This window comes from Pygocentrus nattereri, chromosome 23 (assembly GCF_015220715.1).
Source record: "Pygocentrus nattereri isolate fPygNat1 chromosome 23, fPygNat1.pri, whole genome shotgun sequence".
Taxonomy (NCBI): Eukaryota; Metazoa; Chordata; class Actinopteri; order Characiformes; family Serrasalmidae; genus Pygocentrus; species Pygocentrus nattereri.
The window spans coordinates 14,766,451-14,787,925 of NC_051233.1; the positions used below are offsets into that span (position 1 = coordinate 14,766,451).

The window sequence follows — 21,475 nt, forward strand, 5'->3', positions numbered from 1 at the left end:
GTTTCCAAGTATGGTCCTGGTGTACCACTGCCCCGTGTAATTAGTATTTCACCTGCTTCACTTGCAATACCCACTTCAACTTAGTTAACACTTGCTTGTTAACACTAGGAACAAGTAGCAGATTAGATTCTCTAGACTGGAAACTGCTCTTCTACTGATGTCAAGGCAGAGGTGCTCACCTCATCCTGACAAAGAAAATGTTTTTTTTATTTATGCATAATTTAATGGTTAAGATGCAAAGTAAGTCATTCAGAGTGCTTTGATGTGAAATACTCAATTCTAGACAAACGTACTGAGCCTGAATTAACATCTGAAGCATTAAACAACTCTAAAAGCTCTCTCACAGAAAGCTCATCATATTGTATCAAATGCTTACAAATATACTGCCTGAGACATTACTTCACAATAGTGGTTTGGCCTAAATTTATTTATTTACTTTTTTAATTCTGTCATGCTGAAGAGGTACATGCAAGGTGTTATAAGGTGAAACAAATATTTGAGTGTTTCTGTTTTGGCTGTCCAGATTTTTAGAAAAACAGTAAAAAGTATTTACCATGACATATTCTTACTGTCATAGAGTGCTATGATAAGGGTATTTACTAAGGATAAGGGTAATGTGGTAAAGACCTTTTTCACCGTTTTTTGCATTTGTACTGAGCATTTTCTAGCTCAGATTTCTTTATCCCTAAAAAAGGCTCTTTTTGTTTCTGTGGCTTTAAGACTGACATATCGGAATGACCTCTGTTGTGATTGGTTGCCCTCTGTTGTACTTCATTCAAAAACCAGTCCAAGCTGAAACTCTCTTTATAACTTCAGCATGAGTGGGCAGGGCAAAACTACTGTAGGCTGAAAAGGAGGACAAACGAACATGCCTCGGTTTTGTGACATGGCAAAAACTTGTTTACAACCTACATTCACTCCTTAAATGGTCAGGGCCTACCAGCCCCAAAGCTTTAGTTCTATAACTTCAGAATAGCTCAGCCAGTTTGCACTGAAGTCCCAGTAGGTACTGAATAATAATGCTTTGTATGTAATACGTCTGGGATATTAACTGGCTTAACTATTTAAATTTCAGAAAAGTAAAGAATATTTGGTTCCCTATGATATGCGTCCTTTAAAATACATCCAAATATCCACTGGCAGGACCTGCCAAGTGCCTGTAAACACAGAAGCACTCATCTATGTCCAATCACCATGAGTGTAAAGAGTCTAAGTTTTTCTAAAAGGAAACATTTCACATCAAACCACTCTAAATTACTTTGTTTACATTGATTAAATTACGCTGAAATTTTGGAAAATGGGTGGAATTGATTTCAGAAGGAAGGTTGGAAGGTTGGCTCACCCTGTATGGGGCTGCTAGAAGTTTGGGCCAGGCGCACATGCTCCTCAGTGATGTGATAGGTAGGCTGGTGCTGAGCGATCTCCACGCTGGTGCACACATTACTCTCACCGTGCAGGAAGAAGGAGAAGGAGCAGGAGAGGTGCTCACTGCTGCTACAAGAAGACAGAGAAAAAATCTCATTTTAGACAGGACATATCGCAGCTACATGGCTGACACTATTACTTTATTGTTATGGAACAAATTAAAGAGAGATGTATCCACCATTGCTTGCTTAAAGGAATACTATAGGCCAATCATTTTTTGACCTTATCTTCATCTGCCAAATCTGTAAAACACAATAAGCTACCACAGACGATCATTTTCTTGTGCTTAGTAAAAAAGAACAGAAAACCTGAATAGAAATGATATTAGAAGATAATGGGCAGATCTTAAAAATCTAATTCATCACTCATGAAAATCAACCACATGCCACAAATGTGGCAGTTAGATTATGTTCTATTTTTTGATGACAAAAATGCTCCAAAGAATACAGTTCCACTGCTCCACAGCCCAATGCTGAATGTTACATGTATAGGTCTCTAAGAAACATATGCTGATGTCTTTTTCAGGGAAGGCCTTTATAATTTCGACAAGACAAAGCCAAACCACATTCTGCACATATTACAACAGCATGGCTCTGTAGTAAAAGAGTTTGGGTGCTAAACTGACCTGTTGCAATCCAGAACAGTCACCCATTGAAAACATCTCGCACATTATCAATTGAAAAATAAGACAAAAGGCCCCTGACCTGTTGAGCAGCTGAAATTCTATATTAAGCAGGAATGGGACAACACTTCACTTTCAAAACTACAGCAGTCTCTCCTCAGTTCCCAAAAACTTAAGAGTGTTGTTAAAGAAGACGTGATGCAGCAAAGTGGTAAACATGCCCCTGTCCCAACTTTTTTGAAACATGTTGTTGGCATCAAATTCAGGATGAGCATATATTTTAAAAAATAATAAATAAAAATCTCAGTTTTCAAATAAATACAGGGTTTAAGTGATTTGCACATCATGGCATTCTGTTTATGTTCATTTTGCACAGCATCCCAACTTCTATGGAAATGAGGTTCTACTAGATTCCTTATTTGTCCTTAATATGTACATTTTTACTATATTTATTATTATTAGTTTTAATTATTTAATTACAATGGTGTTATATTATTATTATTATTATTATTATTATTATTATTATTATTATTATTATTATTATTATGTGTACTTATCATTTTGCTCTGTTCTGTATTTATTATACTGTAAATTAGCTTTTCTTCACTGATACATCCAGAAGAGGGCGCTAAGCTCTCAGTGGACTGAGGCAATCTGTGTGGCACATGAGCATTCCTCAAGCTCACCAAGAACAACAGAGCATTGGAGTCATAACAGCAGGCTGTTTCAGCACACACCCGTACACACACACATGCTCACGCACACACACAAGCACATGCACCACAAACACACACACACACACACACACACACACACACACACACACACACACACACACACACACACACTGCTACATATACTGGCTGCATTAGCTTTCCTCCACTACTCCTCACATTTAAATTATTCAGATTCCTGCTGTGCATGAATCTAACAGAAAAAAACAGTACATCAATACACTTTCCTCCTCCCCCCTCACCCAGCCAACTCTGTCCTAACACAATATGAAGATACTATTAATAGGTGTATAGAGTGCTGACGAGAAAAGTCTATTGTTAGAGCACTGTAACAGGCCACAGATATGTACACACACACACACATGTAACGCCATTCAGACTGGTCTGCTGTCTATGAAAAGCATGTTGATCATAATTCCCTACTCGCTGCTTTGTGCACAGAAACACACTGGCATCCTTTTGACACAGGTAGATACAAGTCACATTAGCTACCAATGCTAGAGTGAAAGAGCCAGGGCCTGTATGACTTCCTAATGAGCATGAGCATTTCTCCAAAGACCAGCCAGCGGAGTGTTCATTAGGCTCCTGCTATAATCTGTTATTTTGCTGCTCTCTATAATGGGCTTTTGCAAAACTAGTCTGTTTAGGACTGAAACCAACATAATTAGCTAAGGTATTAATTTTCCAAAAACAAGTGGTGAGGCTGCTTCAAGTGTTTACACTCTAAAACTCCCACAAGACACACAGGAAATGTTCTCAATCACTACAATAAAGCAATAAAGCAGCTTAAAACTAATTTTAAATTTCTTTTCAGTCTACATATATATGTAAATACACACACACACACACACACACACACACATACATATATATATATATATATATATATATATGTCCAATCACCATGAGTGTAAAGAGTCTAAGTTTTTCTAAAAGGAAACATTTCACATCAAACCACTCTAAATTACTTTGTTTACATTGATTAAATTATGCTGAAATTTTGGAAAATGGGTGGAATTGATATATATATATATATATGTGAGCCAATCATATATGTATATGTACTCCACATGTTAAGTTTTTTATTGTTTTGCTGAGTTTAATATACAGTAAAAAAATAAATAAAACATACAAAATAAAATGTGCCATAACTGTACCTAGACGTATGAGTGGGTAAGACATAGCTGGGTCTGATCCACATGCTGCTACCACCACCACACCAGTGTCACTGCAATGCTAATAAAATAAGCAGATTAATCAAATACTCAAATAATCCCTGCTCTGTGGTGGTCCTGAGGGGGTTCTGACCACTGAGGAACAGGGTTAAATGGGGATAACAAAAGAAGGTTTTTTTCCCCCCTTTAAATTTTTTCCCCCATTAAAACATTATAAATAAAATGTGCCATAATTTTTGCCCAGGCCACATTTTGTATTTCCCAGTATTTTAAATTCAGCAAATAAACAGTAACATGCATTAATCTGTGCAGAAATGGGTTCAGATTAAGATTAAGAGACCCTTATTAGTCCCACAACGGGGAAATTTCACCTCCGCATTTTAACTCATCTGTGAAGTGAAACACCACATACACACTAGTGAGCACACACACACACTAGGGGGCAGTGAGCACACTTGCCCAGAGCGGTGGGCAGCCCAATCCGCAGCGCCCGGGGAGCAGTTGGGGGTTAGGTGTCTTGCTCAAGGACACCTCAGTCATGTGCTGTTGGCTCTGGGGATCGAACCGGCGACCTTCCGGTCACGAGGCTGGATCCCTAACCTCCAGCCCACGACTGCCCCCAAACTTTATATCTTTATAGAAGACAAGTTTACTTATTTTCAATTGAGCAAATCCAAAAAACGCTATATGACATTTAAAAGCTGACTATGCATAGTTATTGTATAATTTAAGTTCACTTGTATAATTTTGTCATTTTTAAAACTGATTACTTGGTTAATCATCATAATCTGAAGAGCACTAAAACACTGACAATCAACAGTGACAGCTCAAACTATATGACTATCAAAATACAGGGTCAGAATATGTTGTTCACAAGTCAATAATCAATGTTAAATGAGGGGGTTCTCCAGAGCACAGCAGCATAAAAGAAATACACTGGGTAGGAGGGAAGTGGGTGGGGCATTTTGGCATGTGCGCCGTGTTGACATGGTAGCCAATCACGCGTGTGTATCTGCCTGCTTCAATCCTAGATCTTATCAAGGGCTTAGACAAGCCATCAGAGGCAGCAGCGATAACATCCCTCTCTGATAGCATCTCAGAGAGGAACGGGGAGGGGAGCACAATAAAGCTCTTGTGAATGGTCTCTTAATGTGTTTTTACAGTACAAGACTGGCTTACAACCAATATCACTATACACAGTGTGCTCGGATTATTATAATACACATAATTCCTGGAAACGCTGAATAGAAACACTTGAGAAGTTTGGAGAAAAGCTGTTTCTACTTGTTCTGAATAGACAAATCATTATTACATACATCAGCAGTACAGCAATTCTCTGGCAGTACTACGATTCTTCAGGAAACTATTCAGTGAATCATGAAATCTCCCATTCAAGCACAACGTGGTTCTTTTGGCCCAAAATTTAGTGTGAGCATTATTATAATGAATTTTAACAGATGTAGCTGAATCACTTTCTTCAGACAAAGGCATCTTGGTACACTGATACATTTTACATCCCCTACTCAGCAGTTATATTCAACAAGCCCTAAATACACTGTTAACAAAGGTATAGGGTAGAAATTTATTTGAAATGTTTCTGAGCTTTGACGACGTAAATCATTACTCAAGTTTGTTCATTAAAAAAAAGCCTTTGCTATTGTTTTATTCGAAGTGTTTATCAGAGTTACATAAAACCAGTAAAATAGGTTTTTAGAACATTAAGTATTTTTAGGTTGACCTACTGAAATTTGCAGTAAGAAAACTTTGAAACTGCAATGTTTTATAAAAAAAAAAAAAGTCCACTATGTAACTGAACGTGATAGTATCTTATTTGAATAGCTAAATGAGTTACTGTGGTGATGTGGACTGCAAAAAAGACAAGAGAAAAAAGAAAAATGTATAGTTTTCTTTATGTTTTTTTGTGATGAATTTATATTTGTACTATATTTGAGCTTGGCAAAGGTATAATGTTAACACAACACTGAAATACTTCAAATGGAATTTCAACAGACAGAAAAATGCTTGCATTCCTAAAAAATACATAAATGCATAGAAAAGACATTTATCCACTTGCCTTAGAACTTATTATTGTATAAAATTTATCACTGAATAACTAAGTTTTAATATTACATCGTTTCTGTAGGAACAAAACTTTGTACCTGCACTTTCTTTTTTCATTGCATACTGACTTACACAAAGTTTTTCAAAAAACTAAACTTAAACATGGCATTTTTTCTACAAACTTGCACAATTTCTATTTATTTGCTGATTTCACATATAGGAAAAAAATGCCATAACTTTTGCACATGCCACATTTTATGTTTCATTTATGTTCAACAGCAATTGTGCAGAAGTAGAAAAAGTCTACCTATTTTTATTAAGGAAATCAACAAAATGTGCAATTTGACAAGTGGTGCCCAAACTTTTGCATTAGACTAATTTAAAAATGCTCTTTATAATGACCCTCATTTCACCAGAGTTGTATAAAAGAGAGCGCAGATTCAAGATTTAGTCTTTAATGCGAGCTGAGATTTAAGCAAAAATGATAAATCAGTTTCAGTGCATGAAATCAAGTAACAGCTAAACAGCACCTCATTTACAAAATTTTTACAGGAAACACTACCTTATACATTCAGATGTTTCAATAGAGAACCAATAAATTTCAGCAGCTCATGAGCCAATGGCTGTGTTGGTATGCAGTTTGAGGTCGAGCAGTGAGGCCACTGCTCCCCCTACTAACCAAATTTACAACAAATGGGAAGGATAAAATGTGAAATAAATAAAAGGTCTTTTATTCTTTTTTTAACTGTTCACACAATGCAAATGCATTTATCAACTTCAAACAATGTGTAAAAAACCTACAAAAAAAGGAATTATAAGGTTTGCATCTGACATTACTTATCAAATAAAATCATTTAAAGATTGCACTTCAGATATGATAACAATGTGAAAAAATGTTTGTTGGCCGGACAGAAGGTGCACCCAATAAAAGGTCCGCCTAGCACTGAACTCCACAGCTGGATCCCAGGTCAAACTAAGAGTGTTGTTTGCGCCATGAGTCCCAGAGGATGTAAGTGGCCGCATTTTGAACAGGGAAAAAAAAAAAAAACACTGGGGCCTGTTTTCCCTGTAGCTTTGTGGCTTACTGTACCAGCCAGCTGGGCATCTGTACAGTTACACAGTGAACAGCACTCCCCTCTGAGAGCACCATGTTGCCCAACCATGCGGTGTGACCAAGATAGCAAAACCCTCAGTGGTGAAATCTACAAATATTGCCTGTATCAAAGCGAATGACCAAAGCAGATCAAAGTGCTCAATGTCAGTTATTCATCCATCCCATCTGTAGTGTATTGGTACACACATTTGGTCAGAGTGTGCATAAAATTTAATAACCTGAAAAATGCTAGATTTGTGATTCAATTATCAAAGGCATTATCAGTAAGATAATATCAGTAAAAACAAAAATTTTATATGTTAACTGCACTATTAGAATAATCATATTAAAATGGTCAGAAATTCTGTTTGAATATTGTCAACAAGTAATTTTAAAGTGCGACTGTGTATTTACAGGCTCACTAGGTCTTAAATCAAACATTATGTAGAAATAGATGAATAAGTGAGGATCAATGGTCACTTGTGTAAAACATACTGAATGAATTTTTCCCTTTACCTTAACCCCTGGTCAAAAATGTATTACACACTATAACTATATATATAAGAATAGTTCCACCAGTTTGCATTGAAGTCCTTGTAGTTACTGAGTCATAAGCCTTAGTACGTAATAAGCCTGGGATTTTAAGGGATTAAGTAAGCTGCATAAATTCTCCTCAGGAAAATGTTTAAAAGGAAAGGTTAAACAGGTTAAACACTAGAATATTTTTGATTAATGCCTTAAAAATTCAAAACCCCACACATAATCAATACAGAATGTAAAGTAATTGTAATTGGGTAACTACGCAAGTAATTATGTTGTAATACTGTAATTATGTATAAACAGTAATGCTAAGTAAGCACAGTGACTCTAGACATGTAGGGGTCTGCAGCAGGCTTCAGAAAAGTTCCAACAAAGTTAAGAGATGTGGTTGGCATAAAACTACAGCTACAGTTGTACCACTAGCAGACATACATGTCCTGTTACATGCACAGCAACAAGGACATGAATTAAAGATCTTGTTAACATGTTTTCAATTACAAGTGAAGCAGGGGGAAAAATCAGCAGGGCATATAGCACACATGATGTATAGAGCGAAATCTACACACAGTGACTACCGATGCAGAAGAGCACATCCTTGGGTTAACACTCTGTGCAGAGTGTCACACACTGGCAAAATACACACATGACCGGTGTGTGTTCCTCATCCCTGTCCATGTGATGCCTGGCATACGCCTGCAGTGCTGCTGTACACGCATAGTATAAAGAAGAGATGCTGCCTCATGGGTTGGGGGGTGTGTTAGAGAGAGAGAGAGAGAGAGAGAGAGAGAGAGAGAGAGAGAGAGAGAGAGAGAGAGAGAGAGAGAGAGAGAGAGAGAGAGAGAGTATTAAAAGTATTGTTTTTTCTGTATGCAAAAGATCTATTACAAAAGAACTACATGTTTAAACATTTAGACAGCTGCTTATCCAATAGTCTTTATTCTGAAATCAAGGTAATTACCAGAGACTTTATCACCTGTTTGCTGCAGTAAGTCTGCTCTTCTGGAAAGGCTTTATATGTTCAAACACTGTTGTGAGGATTTGACTGCATTCAGCCACAAGAAGCATTAATGCGATTAGGTACTGATGTTGGATGATTAGCTCTGGATCACAAACACCAATCCAACTCAACCCAAAGGTTTTGAATGGAGTTCAATCACTACAGAAAATAGTTCTACTGCTCCATAACTCAATGCTTGGGAGTTTTACACCCTTCTAGCTGACACCTGGCATTGGACATTGTGACCTTAGGCTCATGTTCGGCTGTTCTGTGTGCAACTGATCGCCCATGTCAGCAATCAGTGCACCTTAAAGTAGCTGAATTCACTAATTTGTTAATCAATGAACAAACAAAATATTTTCTCTAGTTGTTTAAGTAAAAATCTCTTCTGCTAGTTGAGGATCTAATTGATTGAGGATGCTTTCCATCTTGGATTAACGAGGTTTTGGGTTATTTGTTTATTGATTGTTACTGGTTTGAACATTCTAACATGCCTTGAGAGCAGACTGGAATGTTATTACAATGTTTTAATTGATTAACTAAAATTGATGTACGTTGTTTGGTTTATGTTCAGTTAAATTTAGTTGTGATTCTGCATACATTTTTGAGAAGAAGAGACCGAGAATAGCCTCACCATCATTTGCTCTTAAAACTTACAAAGTGCAAAGTCGGACTAAGACTATAATATTAGTTAACAATATTCATTCATTCATTCATTCATTCATTCATTCATTCATTCATTCATCTTCTATGTGGCTTATTCTCCTGGGTCACGGGGGGGCTGGAACCTATCCCAAAACTCATTCGGCCAAAGGCAGTTCATCACAGGTCAGACACACAGACACATTCCCACCCACACACACTCTCACACTTAGGGCCAATTTAATATCTCCAGTTGGCCTGACTGCAAGCCTTCAGACTGTGGGAGGAAACAGGAGCACCTGAAGGAAACACACTCAGACATAGGGAGAAAGTCCACACAGCGAGTACCCTGGTCGCCTAGCCAGGGAATTGAACCCAGGCCCTTCGTGCTGTGAGGCAACAGCACTATTAATGATAATAGTAGACTACACATTTTGAAAAAATGCCAATCTGTTATCATTCTTCACTCATACTCAACTACTACAAAGTCTGTCTTGATTCACAATGAACGTGTCCAGGCTTTGGACTTAACTCAAACTTGTCTGTAGCTGTCTTGACTATGACATTAACAGTAATGTTGCAGACTTCGTTGAGACTTTAACCTCATCCTGAACAACAGTTTACTCAAACACTCTTTGGTACCGTGTTTGGCTGCTTGTGAACAGCTCATACTGAATGTGTTAACTGTAGGTAGGTGCATATTGCGTATGTGAGAGAGAGAAAGCGAAAGGCTCAGTGTGAGCAGAAGCAAGTAAATTATTTAGTGCTGTACACACTCGATGGCTACACAGTTAACACACGGATCCCAGCATGCTTTAATAGGCCGGCACTGCGCACAATTAATACTTTTACACTGAAATCAATCAGAAACTACAGCGCTACAGAGAGCAGCGCATGGCCATACCATTTACCATCCCCGGGGGTGGTTGTGTGTGTGTGTGTTTCATGCCATGTAAAGCCAATGTACATTTGTCTAGTGTCATGTTTCAGCGTGATTGCATGAGTGTGCACCAGTATAGCCCAGTTGTTTTCAACCACTTCAGAGGACACCCAGCATTTCTCTGTTTACTCACTACAAAACAAGTATATATAACTATATGAAGTATATATAACCACCAACGTTACAAATTTTCATCATTATTCAGCTGTTGAGATGTAAATAAAGTCCTTCAGAGTGGTTCAATGTGAATTATTTAATTTTAGAGAAACTTACCAGCTCAGCCTTACAGCGGCTGCGATGAGACCAGGGGTGCCACCAGTGAACCTACACATCTTCTGAGTTTTTATATGTAATGATGATAAAATAGTGGTAAATCTGAAAATATTATTTTCTGTTTTTAGATTTTAGAGGTCAGACATCTAGTTCCTATCATCACTACTGTGAACACTTCTGACTCTGCAAGTTTCTCTTGAATGGAGTGTGTCACAATCGCACATCAAAGCACACAGAATGACTTTGTTCACATCTTAACTATTTAATTATTGGATTTTTTTATGAAGATTTGGAATTCCCCTTTAAAGTCAGTTAAAAGACTAGACTTTTTCATCTGCCATATCATGCAGTTGACTACTATGGACAATAACCTTCCTGCACATAAAAATATTAATTTAAACCACTTAAAAGCTAATGGATAGTGTTTCATCTGACAACTGGCCTATAGTTTGTGTTTTTTCTATTCTTTTAAAAATGTCATAAAGTTGAATAAATAGACATTAAGTGAACTGCAGGAAGGGAATAAGCAAAGAAAAAATAATTCTGCTTTGTTGGCACCAAGGAAAACATTTGAATATGTTTTATTATTGGCAAAAACTGGCAGGTGTTCATATGAGTAAAAGAAGCTGCACATTTAGATAAGCGAATCAAATCAATGCACAGCTAACAAACAACACTGGATGCTAAAGAGGACTTTCTACTTCTCAGTGGATGATATGCCAACGTGTTCATTTGTCAGAGAAATACAGCAATCTTTCATTGTTTCTTGACCGAACTAACATCAGTTAAAATAGTAAGCTTAGTAAGCAAGCCAGCAACATTACATAAAACATGAACAGCTAGCTTCAGCCCTGTTTTTCTTTCAAGTCATTAACAACATGTCCTTGACAACATGTTCATGTCAAGGCACTCATGTTTCACAGCTGGAAGGTATAATATAATACACACACTCATAAACATGAAAAAAACTCATTTTTTAATAGCCCTGTTATAACATATTATAAGCACTGGTGTTTCGTTGTTAGCCTCTGAGAAACATAAGAAGTAACTGGATAGTGGAGATCTCTCTGCACCTCACTATTCAATTCGCTTTCCATTCCGGGCACCACAATGCATCCCCATTTTAGAGTTGTATATTCCATACCATGAATCTTTAATGGAAAGCACATATTTTATAATTAAGTTCTAAGTAACATTGTGAAAACCACTTGGTCTCTCCTTTTGAAAGTTGTGTACTAATAGCACCCCCTGCTGGAGAAACTTCCCACACATGCAAAGAAGTGAATTCCAAAGCCTCATCCAGTGAACGTGCTATATATAGACAAGCCCAACGTTTTTCGCCACTGTTATAGTGAAATGTAGCTACAGATGCCTGTGGGAAACCATAATGCTTTGTATTTTCATAGATGTATTATGAAATGATTATATCACTGAATTAGCCTGTTAGCATCTTCTTAACTGACTGTTAAACAAAGCCCTATTTATACATATGATATGTTCATAGATGTTTCTGGTATTTTACTTCATATAAAGAAAATTTGTGACGATAGACATGCATACAATAGTTCCTTTCTTTCCTCTTCCATGCCAAGCAGTGCCAAAAAATGCCAAAGATACAACCCCAATTCCAATGAAGTTGGGACGTTGTGTAAAACACAAATAAAACAGAATACGATGATTTGCAAATCCTTTTCAACCTATATTCAATTGAATACCCTATAAAGACAAGATATTTAATGTTCAAACAGTTAAACTTTGTGTTTTTTGCAAATATTCACTCATTTTGAATTTGATGCCTGCAACATGTTCCAAATAAGTCAGGAAAGGGGCATGTTTACCACTCTGTTACATCACCTTTCCTTTTAACAACACTCAGTAAGCGTTTGGGAACTGAGGACACTAATTGTTGAAGCTTTGTAGGTGGAATTATTTCCCATTTTTGCTTGATGTACAACTTCAGTTGCTCAACAGTCCGGGGTCTCCGTTGTCGTATTTTGCGCGTCATAATGCGCCACACATTTTCAATGGGAGACAGGTCTGGACTGCAGGCAGGCCAGTCTAGTACCCGCAGTCTTTCACTATGAAGCCACACTGTTGTAACACATGCAGAATGTGGCTTGGCATTGTCTTGCTGAAATAAGCAGGGACATCCCTGAAAAAGACGTTGCTTGGATGGCAGCACATGTTGCTCCAAAACCTGTATGCACCTTTCAGCATTAATGCTGCCTTCACCAATGTGCCAGTTACCCATGCCATAGGCACTAACACACCCCCATACCATCAGAGATGCTGACTTTTGAACTTTGCGTTGATAACAATCCGGTCCTTTTCCTCTTTGGCCCAGAGGACACGATGTCCATGATTTCCAAAAGCAATTTGAAATGTAGTCTCGTCAGACCACAAGACACTTTTCCACTCAGTCCATCTCAGATGAGCTCTGGCCCAGAGAAGCCGGCGGCGTTTCTGGGTGTTGTTGATATATGGCTTTCGCTTTGCATGTCAGAGTTTTAACTTGCACTTGTAGATGGAGTGATGAACTGTGTTCACTGACAGTGGTTTTCTGAAGTGTTCCTGAGCCCATGTGGTTAATATCCGTTACAGAATGATGTCGGTTTTTAATGCAGTGCCGCCTGAGGGATTGAAGGTCACGGGCATTCAATGTTAGTTTTCTGCCTTGCCGCTTACTTGCAGAGATTTCTCCAGATTCTCTGAATCGTTTGATGATATTATGGACTGTAGATGATGAAATCCCTAAATTCCTTGCAACTGCACGCTGAGAAATGTTGTTCTTAAACTGTTGGACTATTTGCTCACGCAATTGTTCACAAAGTGGTGAACCTCGCCTCATCCTTGCTTGTGAACGACTGAGCCTTTCAGGGATGTTCCCTTTATACCCAATCATGACACTCACCAATTAACCTGTTCACCTGTGGAATGTTCCAAACAAGTGTTTTTTGAGCATTCCTCAACTTTCCTAGTCTTTTGTTGCCCCTGTCCCAACTTCTTTGGAACGTGTTGCAGGCATCAAATTCAAAATGAGTGAATATTTGCAAAAAACAATAACGTTTATCCATACATTAAATATCTTGTCTTTGTAGTGCATTCAGTTGAATATAGGTTGAAAAGGATTTGCAAATCATCGTATTCTGTTTTTATTTATGTTTTACACAACGTCCCAACTTCACTGGAATTGGGGTTGTAGATAAATTCACATCATTACTAAGCATACATGCAATCATCAGTATAATCTTATAGGGCTTTTTATGTCCACGACACTGTTGACACACTCCACCTTTAAATGACCTAAGCAGCATACTCTGAGTTGTAACAGCACAGTCTACGACTTGCACTTATAATACACTATCTATATAATCTTATCTATAATTTTATAGGTAAAGCAGTAAAGAGAGGGGGAAGGAATTGTGTTACATGCAGAGCAGCTATACGATGCTGCTATAATCTTTACGAGTCTCTTCTCTCCTACACTGCCTGAGAGGTGTAGGGCTGTATCTATTGGTTATATTAGTAACTGACTAATTTCCTGATAACTGTAAAGCTTAAAGGGGAATTCCACTGATTTCTCTACATTTCAATATGTTCCAACTTTGACTTTTTTAGGCAAAATACAGGGCAGCCAATCAGAGCAGAGCTCATTTACACATAGGTACAGCAAGGCACAGCAAAACAAAAACTGAATTATGGCTGTTTTTGATAGATAAAACCCACACAAGCATCTTAAGCAGACCTTTGAGAAAGAAAATAAACCAGAAAATGTTGTAAGGAAATTCTTTTGGCTATTTCAGGGTTGCCAGACATGTATTTTTCACAACTCTGGAAGCAGACAGGATAAATAAGCAGCAGACTGGATGGTCTTAGAAGGATGAAAGAGCAAAAAGTTTTCTTTAAATGTTTTTAAATGTTAACTTTTGCTATATTGAGTAACTTTCAGTGCATTTCAGTTTGGCCTCCGCAATACACTTGGGATAAAATGAAATGAACAGGAAATGTAGTGTCAGTGACGCCTCTGCATTGTATGTTTTGAGTTCATTGCTTATACAATGTTTATTTTATGACTTCCCTTAGCATAGCATCAGTTACAAGTTAGCATGCAATTTTGTCCCTCAAAAACAGCAGATGAGCATTTAATTAAACAAACATTTTATTAAGGTGTCACTGGTGGGTAACCGGCAGTGATCAAATTGCAAATCATTCCCCCTCCCCAACAGTTTCACCAAGATGATTATTGTTGCTGTCATTTTATTTCCATTGTACATCCAACTAATCAATGCTGCATAAAGAGATAATACTTATGTGTGTGGAGCCAATCAATAAAGCAATAGCGGAAACCAATCCCATCGGCTACTGCTACGCTACCACCAAAACAATTAGCAGCCTGTTTAGATAAAGCTGGGAGGCATTTCTGTGCCACGTTTCACTGCCAGAAAACAGAACAGCAATGTGGTTGAGGTACAAAGTCTGATCCAGGATCAGTTCGTCCTGCAGCTCTGGACTTTAAAAAGGCCCATCCAATATTCTGTTTGAATTCTATTGCTTTATCTAAGGTCCACTTACAGTTGTTTGGGCAGTCCTGGTCAAATAATATTTTTGTTGATATTCTAAATGACAATAAGTTAACACTTCCTTGACAGAGAACACACTTCTGCACATTATAAAGCACAATTACTGTTTATTTGCTGAATTTCAAAAGTTATATTTGATGTATTACTTTTTCCAATGTGTTAAACTGAGCAAATAATTGGAAACTGTGCAATAAAATTTGCAGAAATGTGCAATATTTTACCTTGTTTCAGGAGAGGATGTGCTAACTTCTTTTCAATTTGAAAAACAGCAAATGCCATTTGACAGGGGGTGTCAGTCACACTGAATTCTTTCATGATCATCTCATGTCTGTTTAGCCATTTATACAAGCTGTTTTTCATATAATGCCTTTAGGAGTGATGCATGTAGGTGAAGTCCACTGGCTTAAAACTCCATTGGCACTGGCTTACCCCCTAAAATCTGAATGGCCACTTTAGGCGCCATCATTTCATGTAACTGGTTGAGCAGAATGCTTCACCCACTAAACTGGGAGAAAGTATACTCCCAGAAAAACGTCAGTAAACGGTCACTGGGGTAGCACCAGTCTTGTCACTAAGCTGGTTCCCTCAAGGGTACGTCTTCAGTACCTTTAGGTAGGAAATGTAGTCATATCATACTCCACACATCTGGTCATGCAAGCTTCTTAGTTGATTGTACAACAGTTTATAATTGCTTCTTTATTGTTATTACTGTACATGCAGCAGAGTGTAACCTCTGTAACATTTAAGGTGAAACAAAATTAGGAAAAGAAGCTGGTGAATAAGAAGCTAACTGCAGGTTCATCACAGATTGTGCACTCTATGCACTTCATGTGTGTAGGGATGTGTATTAATGATGTATTGAGTGTTGTTTAAAGATGTCAAAGATAAAATAATGCCCTCTAGTGTACTTCATACTGTGCAACAAACACTTCTGTTGAGTAGTCCATTCATCTGATATCAACACTATAATTTTTGTTTGCATAAAAAGGAAGTAATGGAATAGGCCTTGTTTTTGGGTCATTTTTTTTAAAATGTTAGGGAAATTATTTGTGCATTTTCAATTATTGCACATGTTTTCAAGCTTCATTAATTGTGATTCTCTAAAACTGCCTTGGCTGCCAAATGGCCACTCCATTAATGCACTCTCAGAAATAAAGTTATGAAACTTTCACAGGTGCAGAACCCCTCTTGTCTCTGGGGTGGTACCCTGAAGGGTACATCTCATATAATATTTTTTAAGTTGTACTACACACTCCATCTCATCTCCAGGGTTTCTATATTATGGGTCCATTTTAAAACATTAGGTACAAGAATGTACTTTTCACCTGGGAAAGCTTATTTAAAGTACACAACTGGACCTTAAAAGCAGTGTCGTACCTTAGAGATACATTTCCACTGCACCTTGATGTGAGAAATGTACCTGTGCAGTACTAACAGTGTACAGTCCTAGAACTGCTACTAACTACCTCATTCAAAAAGTGGTCTGAGCTGAAACACTCTACATCATTTCAGAGCAAATGGGAGCGGATAAACTTCTGCTGGCTGAATAAATGGATGCATCTGAAATGGATGTTTTTGCAGCTGACTTTCCATTTATTCACTATACTGACTGGACATTGACTGATATGCTTTGAAACTTTTGCCAGATTTACATCTTACATAAAATTCCAAAAAAGAATATTTTGTTTACATTTAAATGTAATTACACAATTACAAAACTAACAAATTCACAAGCAATATATAATGTGTATCGACAGGTTTCGGTCTGCAATTCTGTTTCAATCTGAACAAATGATGACAAAGACTGCATGCTGCACAATAATCAACAAAAATCACCTTCAGCTTATAAAATATCTTCTGCTTATGGTATGGTATTGTTTTAAAACACGCACTGTCAATAAAAAGTCTCTGCTTGTTTCTGTGCGGTACGAGTGAGACAAAAGACCTTACACCAGGATTCTGTTAGAAGAGTTAATTATGGGGGCGCAGAGTGAAAAACTGCTCCCAGGTCAGTAAGCACACGGCTATCAACTGCTTTCTTCTTCTTCTTTTTTTTGTTGCCTGCTTTTCCTGAGCTGGCTAAGCAGCATGGAGTGACCCCGTGATGTAGCCCGACACCCAACGTCCGTTGCCAAGGAGATGGCTAATGTCTCAATGTCATTCCTTTCCCCCCTGGCCAAAGTGGGCTGGGGGAAAGCTACCAAATACACATATACACACTGACACAGACACATCAAAAAGAGACCCTGCATGTGTGATCACATGTGCATAAGGTATGCGGTGCATAATGGCATGCAAGACATTCAAGGTTGCATTAGAAAATCCAAATGTTTCAATGCACATACCAGCTCATATTGCCAATTTACGTGACGTTCAAATAAATGTGTTTGCAGGCAGTTTATATAAAAGGCAGCCTAATCCCGATCATCACAATCCAATCCTTCAACTGCCACACTAATGCTTAATTTATAAGCCCCACTCTCTCTTGCTCTCTCCCCCTTTTTTCCCTCTCTCTCCCTCCCCCCATTCCCTATCTCTCTCTGTGGGAGTCTGATGCAATCCGTTACCAATGTACAGTGCGCACTCTCCCAGACACAAAGAAAGGAGGGGAAAAAAGAGAGAGAGCCAGAGGAGAGATGGTCTAGAGGGACAGAGAGAGGGGGAACGAAGGAGGAGAGAAAGAGAAAGAGAGAGAGGAGGGAGGGGTGCAGCATCTCTTCAGAGATGTGATGGTACTCCCCATGCCCTGGGCAATACAAGGGAATGAGACTTAACTAGGCTTTATGTGGGTTACAGCGCCCCCTGCAGATCAGCAAGGCTACTGCTGTAAACTTTCAACACAAAGAAACATAAGCTGTGAAAATGTGTATGGGGGTAACGTGGTATTACACAGTCATGAAGGGGGTTATTAAGATGGAATGTTTGTTGTGTACATGTGAGTGTGTCATCAGCTGGATTAATGCATGCAAGTGTGTTGCCTGAGTGAAAATCTGTGGTTTACTTATTATTTAATGTCCACAAATTCCAAATATAGTGAGAGAGAGTGTGTATGTGTGTGGAAGAGTCAGACACAGACAAACAGAGAGAGGGAGAGAGAGAAAGTGAGAAAGAGAGCGCATGAGCAAAAGAGACAGCGATGGAAAGAGACAGACAGAAAGAGAGAGACAGAGTGAGAAAAAGAGCGTGTGAAAAACAGACAGAGAAAATGAGAAAGGGAGAAAGAGACAGACAGACAAGAAGAGATGAAGAGTAAGAGAGAGAGAGAGAGAGAGAGCGAGAGCGAGAGAGACAGAGAAATCTGCATTGCTTTTCTTGGTAAAATAGCTTGATTTAGTTATTATTTAATGATCATGTATTCCTACTAGAGAAAGAGCAAGACAGGTAGAATGAGAGAAAGAAGGAGAGAGAGAAAGGAGGGAGAGAGAGTAAATGAGTGTGCTGTGTGTGCATGTGTCTTGGCACATATGGATTTCTGTGTGTTAAGGAATGGCATGTTGTGTTTGTGTGTGTGTGGGTGCCCAGCCTCTCTCTCCCTCTCTCTCTCTCTCTCTGTGTGTGTCTCTCAATGTCTCTCTCTCTCTGGAGCAGGCTGTTCAATAATTCACTGCTTGGCTGTGTGTTGGACCCTGCGGGCGGCGCAGCAGCTGACAGTGTGGCACAGACAAAGCTGTCAAACTAGAGAAGAATCAGGTGGGCTTAACGGGGTCTAACCCACCCCCCAACACACAGATACTTGTTTTTATACAATGCAAGTACATGGGATCATACACATATCCCATATGTACTATATATTAGAGGGGGCATTATATATTGACGGACTGATTCCTTGTCCAGGTAGAAATGTTGTTGCTGTATTAATAAATAAATTATATACAATAACTGATTACTGTTAAATATTGACACGCATGTAAATAAAAGAAAGTAGTAAAGCATATTTACTAAAATGCATTGAGACTTATGAAATCAACAGACATTCTAACTTCTAACTGGTGTTTTAACGTTTAGAAGGTATGTAATGTTTGTTTATTTAAGTATAAGCAGCTAGGAAGTAAGATGATCTGACCACATTATGCTTGTTTGTGCTGTATACACTGAATATAAAAGGACAATTAATTTGTTCATTGAGATTATCTGCATGGCAGTTAACTAAAACTAAAAATTCTGAACGGAAAATTCTTTATTGGTGGAACCCATAATATGTAAAGTGCTGTGCAGAAGTCTGAGACCACCCTTCATTTAATTAACTAAAGTTAATTAACTTTAATTAACTTAAAATAATTTTTAAGTGCAAGTCATCCATTTATATGGAAATGTTTCTGATAATGAGTTTAAAAATGATAAAAGATATAAAGAGAATAGGACTCAACCACCAAACTTTCCAAAAGAAACACAGAATCTGCTGGGGTTCACAGAACAATCCACTGGCCACCCCAGAGTCCAAACCTCAACATCATTGAATGTGTTTGGGATTACTTGGATTATGAGAAGAAAATGCAGCCAGCTTCCTTTCTGGATCTGAGGGTTTGTACCTGATGGCTGTTTTGACTGGATATGAAAAAAAGTGAATGATTAGGGCTAACCAATTCTAACACGTTTTCATATCAAAATTGCAATTTAATTTAAAAGCTGCAAATTTAATTATGTCTTACATCATTCAAAGTTCAGAAATTTAACCTAATAGAGCAGAGCTTGTGAACTGGCAGTCCAGCACATGCCTTCAGTCCAAAAAGTGGATGTGCTTGCCTTCTTATCAAATAAAAAGCCTGACGCTTTATTCATTTTTTAAAAATTGCAGAAAAACTGCAATTAGATATTTTCCCTTAGTCTTGAAGGATGGTCTCTGCCTTTCTCACAGCGTTATATGCATGCATTTTATGCAAAAGTTTGAACACTGGTCAAACAACATGGTTTGCTGATTTCTAAGAGGAAACTAGTTACCACATCCTCTACATGGAGCAAGCTTAAATGTGGCTTTTTTCATGTGCACAACATATTTATTTGCTGAGTTTAACGAACAAAATATAAAATGTGCCATTACTTTTGTACAAGCTACATTCTACATTGTATTTTCCCCCAATCTGCTAAATTCAGCAAATGAACAGCAACTGTGCATTAAAATGTGCAGATGTATGTTATCTACAGACGACAAAACATGTTAGTGGTCAAACTTTTGCATAGAGGGCAGCCTCCTTTTTCTCTAGTTTTCTTTTAAAGCGGAGACATTTTTGTCCTGGAAGTGAACAAAAACAAGCCTGCACAAACACATGCACATACAGCAGCCCCATCCTAATGACACACTCACTCCCCCACTCTAAGAGCTCAGCAGGGGAGCCCTCCAAATCTTAGCTCCTCAACACTGCTCTGACACACACACACACACACACACACACACAAACGTAAACATCGTGCAAGTGTGAACCCATGCACATATATCCTTACACGTGTCGTCCTACATATGCACATAAACATTCCTTCACACTCTGTGTGTCCCGAGAGGTTCTCAGTCTTCATCTCTCCCTTTAGAACACATTCACACACACACACACACGGCCTGCTAAGCCCCTCTCTCTTGAGGGAGAAGACGCCTCCTTATTGTTCTAAAGGGAGTCAAGGGGGGTCAAACTCACACAGACAAGAGAGACAAGAGTGGGAGAGAGAGTGAGTGAGCTGTGGACGAATCCTCCAGACAGATTTGAGGATCTCCCAGTGTGTAGTCATGACTCTTATTCTTCCTCTTCTTTCCCTCCCTTTATCAGCTTCTCCATTCATATATATACACTGTTCAAAAAAATAAAGGGAACACTTAAACAATAATAATAATATAACTCCAAGTAAATCAAACTTCTGTGAAATCAAACTGTCCACTAAGGAAGCAACACTGATTGACAATCAATTTCACTGCTGTTGTGCAAATGGAATAGACAACAGGTGGAAATCATTGGCAATTAGCAAGACACACTCAATAAAGGAGTGGTTCTGCAGGTGGGGACCACAGACCACTTCTCAGTACCTTTCTGCGTTCTGGCTGATGTTTTGGTCACTTTTGAATTTGGTGGTGCTTTCACACTCGTGGTAGCATGAGACGGACTCTACAACCCACACAAGTGGCTCAGCTAGTGCAGCTCATCCAGGATGGCACATCAATACGAGCTGTGGCAAGAAGGTTTGCTGTGTCTGTCAGTGTAGTGTCCAGAGACTGGAGGCGGTACCAGGAGACAGACCAGTACACCAGGATACGTGGAGGAGGCCGTAGGAGGGCAACAACCCAGCAGCAGGACCGCTACCTCCGCCTTTGTGCAAGGAGGAACAGGAGGAGCACTGCCGGAGCCCTGCAAAATGACGTCCAGCAGGCCACAAATGTGCATGTGTCTGCACAAACGGTTAGAAACCGAC

At 38.5% G+C, this 21,475-nt stretch overlaps 1 protein-coding gene across 5 annotated transcripts in view; it reads right to left on the minus strand.

Moving 5' to 3' along the window:
• LOC108437214 (mediator complex subunit 13L) overlaps window positions 1–21,475 on the minus strand; it is a 145,772-nt gene that overhangs the window by 38,159 nt on the left and 86,138 nt on the right. For 4 of the 5 annotated variants that reach the window (XM_017714166.2, XM_017714165.2, XM_017714167.2 and 1 more), the window contains exon 5: window positions 1,343–1,494. In XM_017714166.2, the coding sequence (XP_017569655.1) occupies window positions 1,343–1,494 (152 nt within the window). The remainder of the gene's footprint in view (window positions 1–1,342; window positions 1,495–21,475) is intronic. The other variant, XM_037533434.1, reaches the window with a different exon arrangement.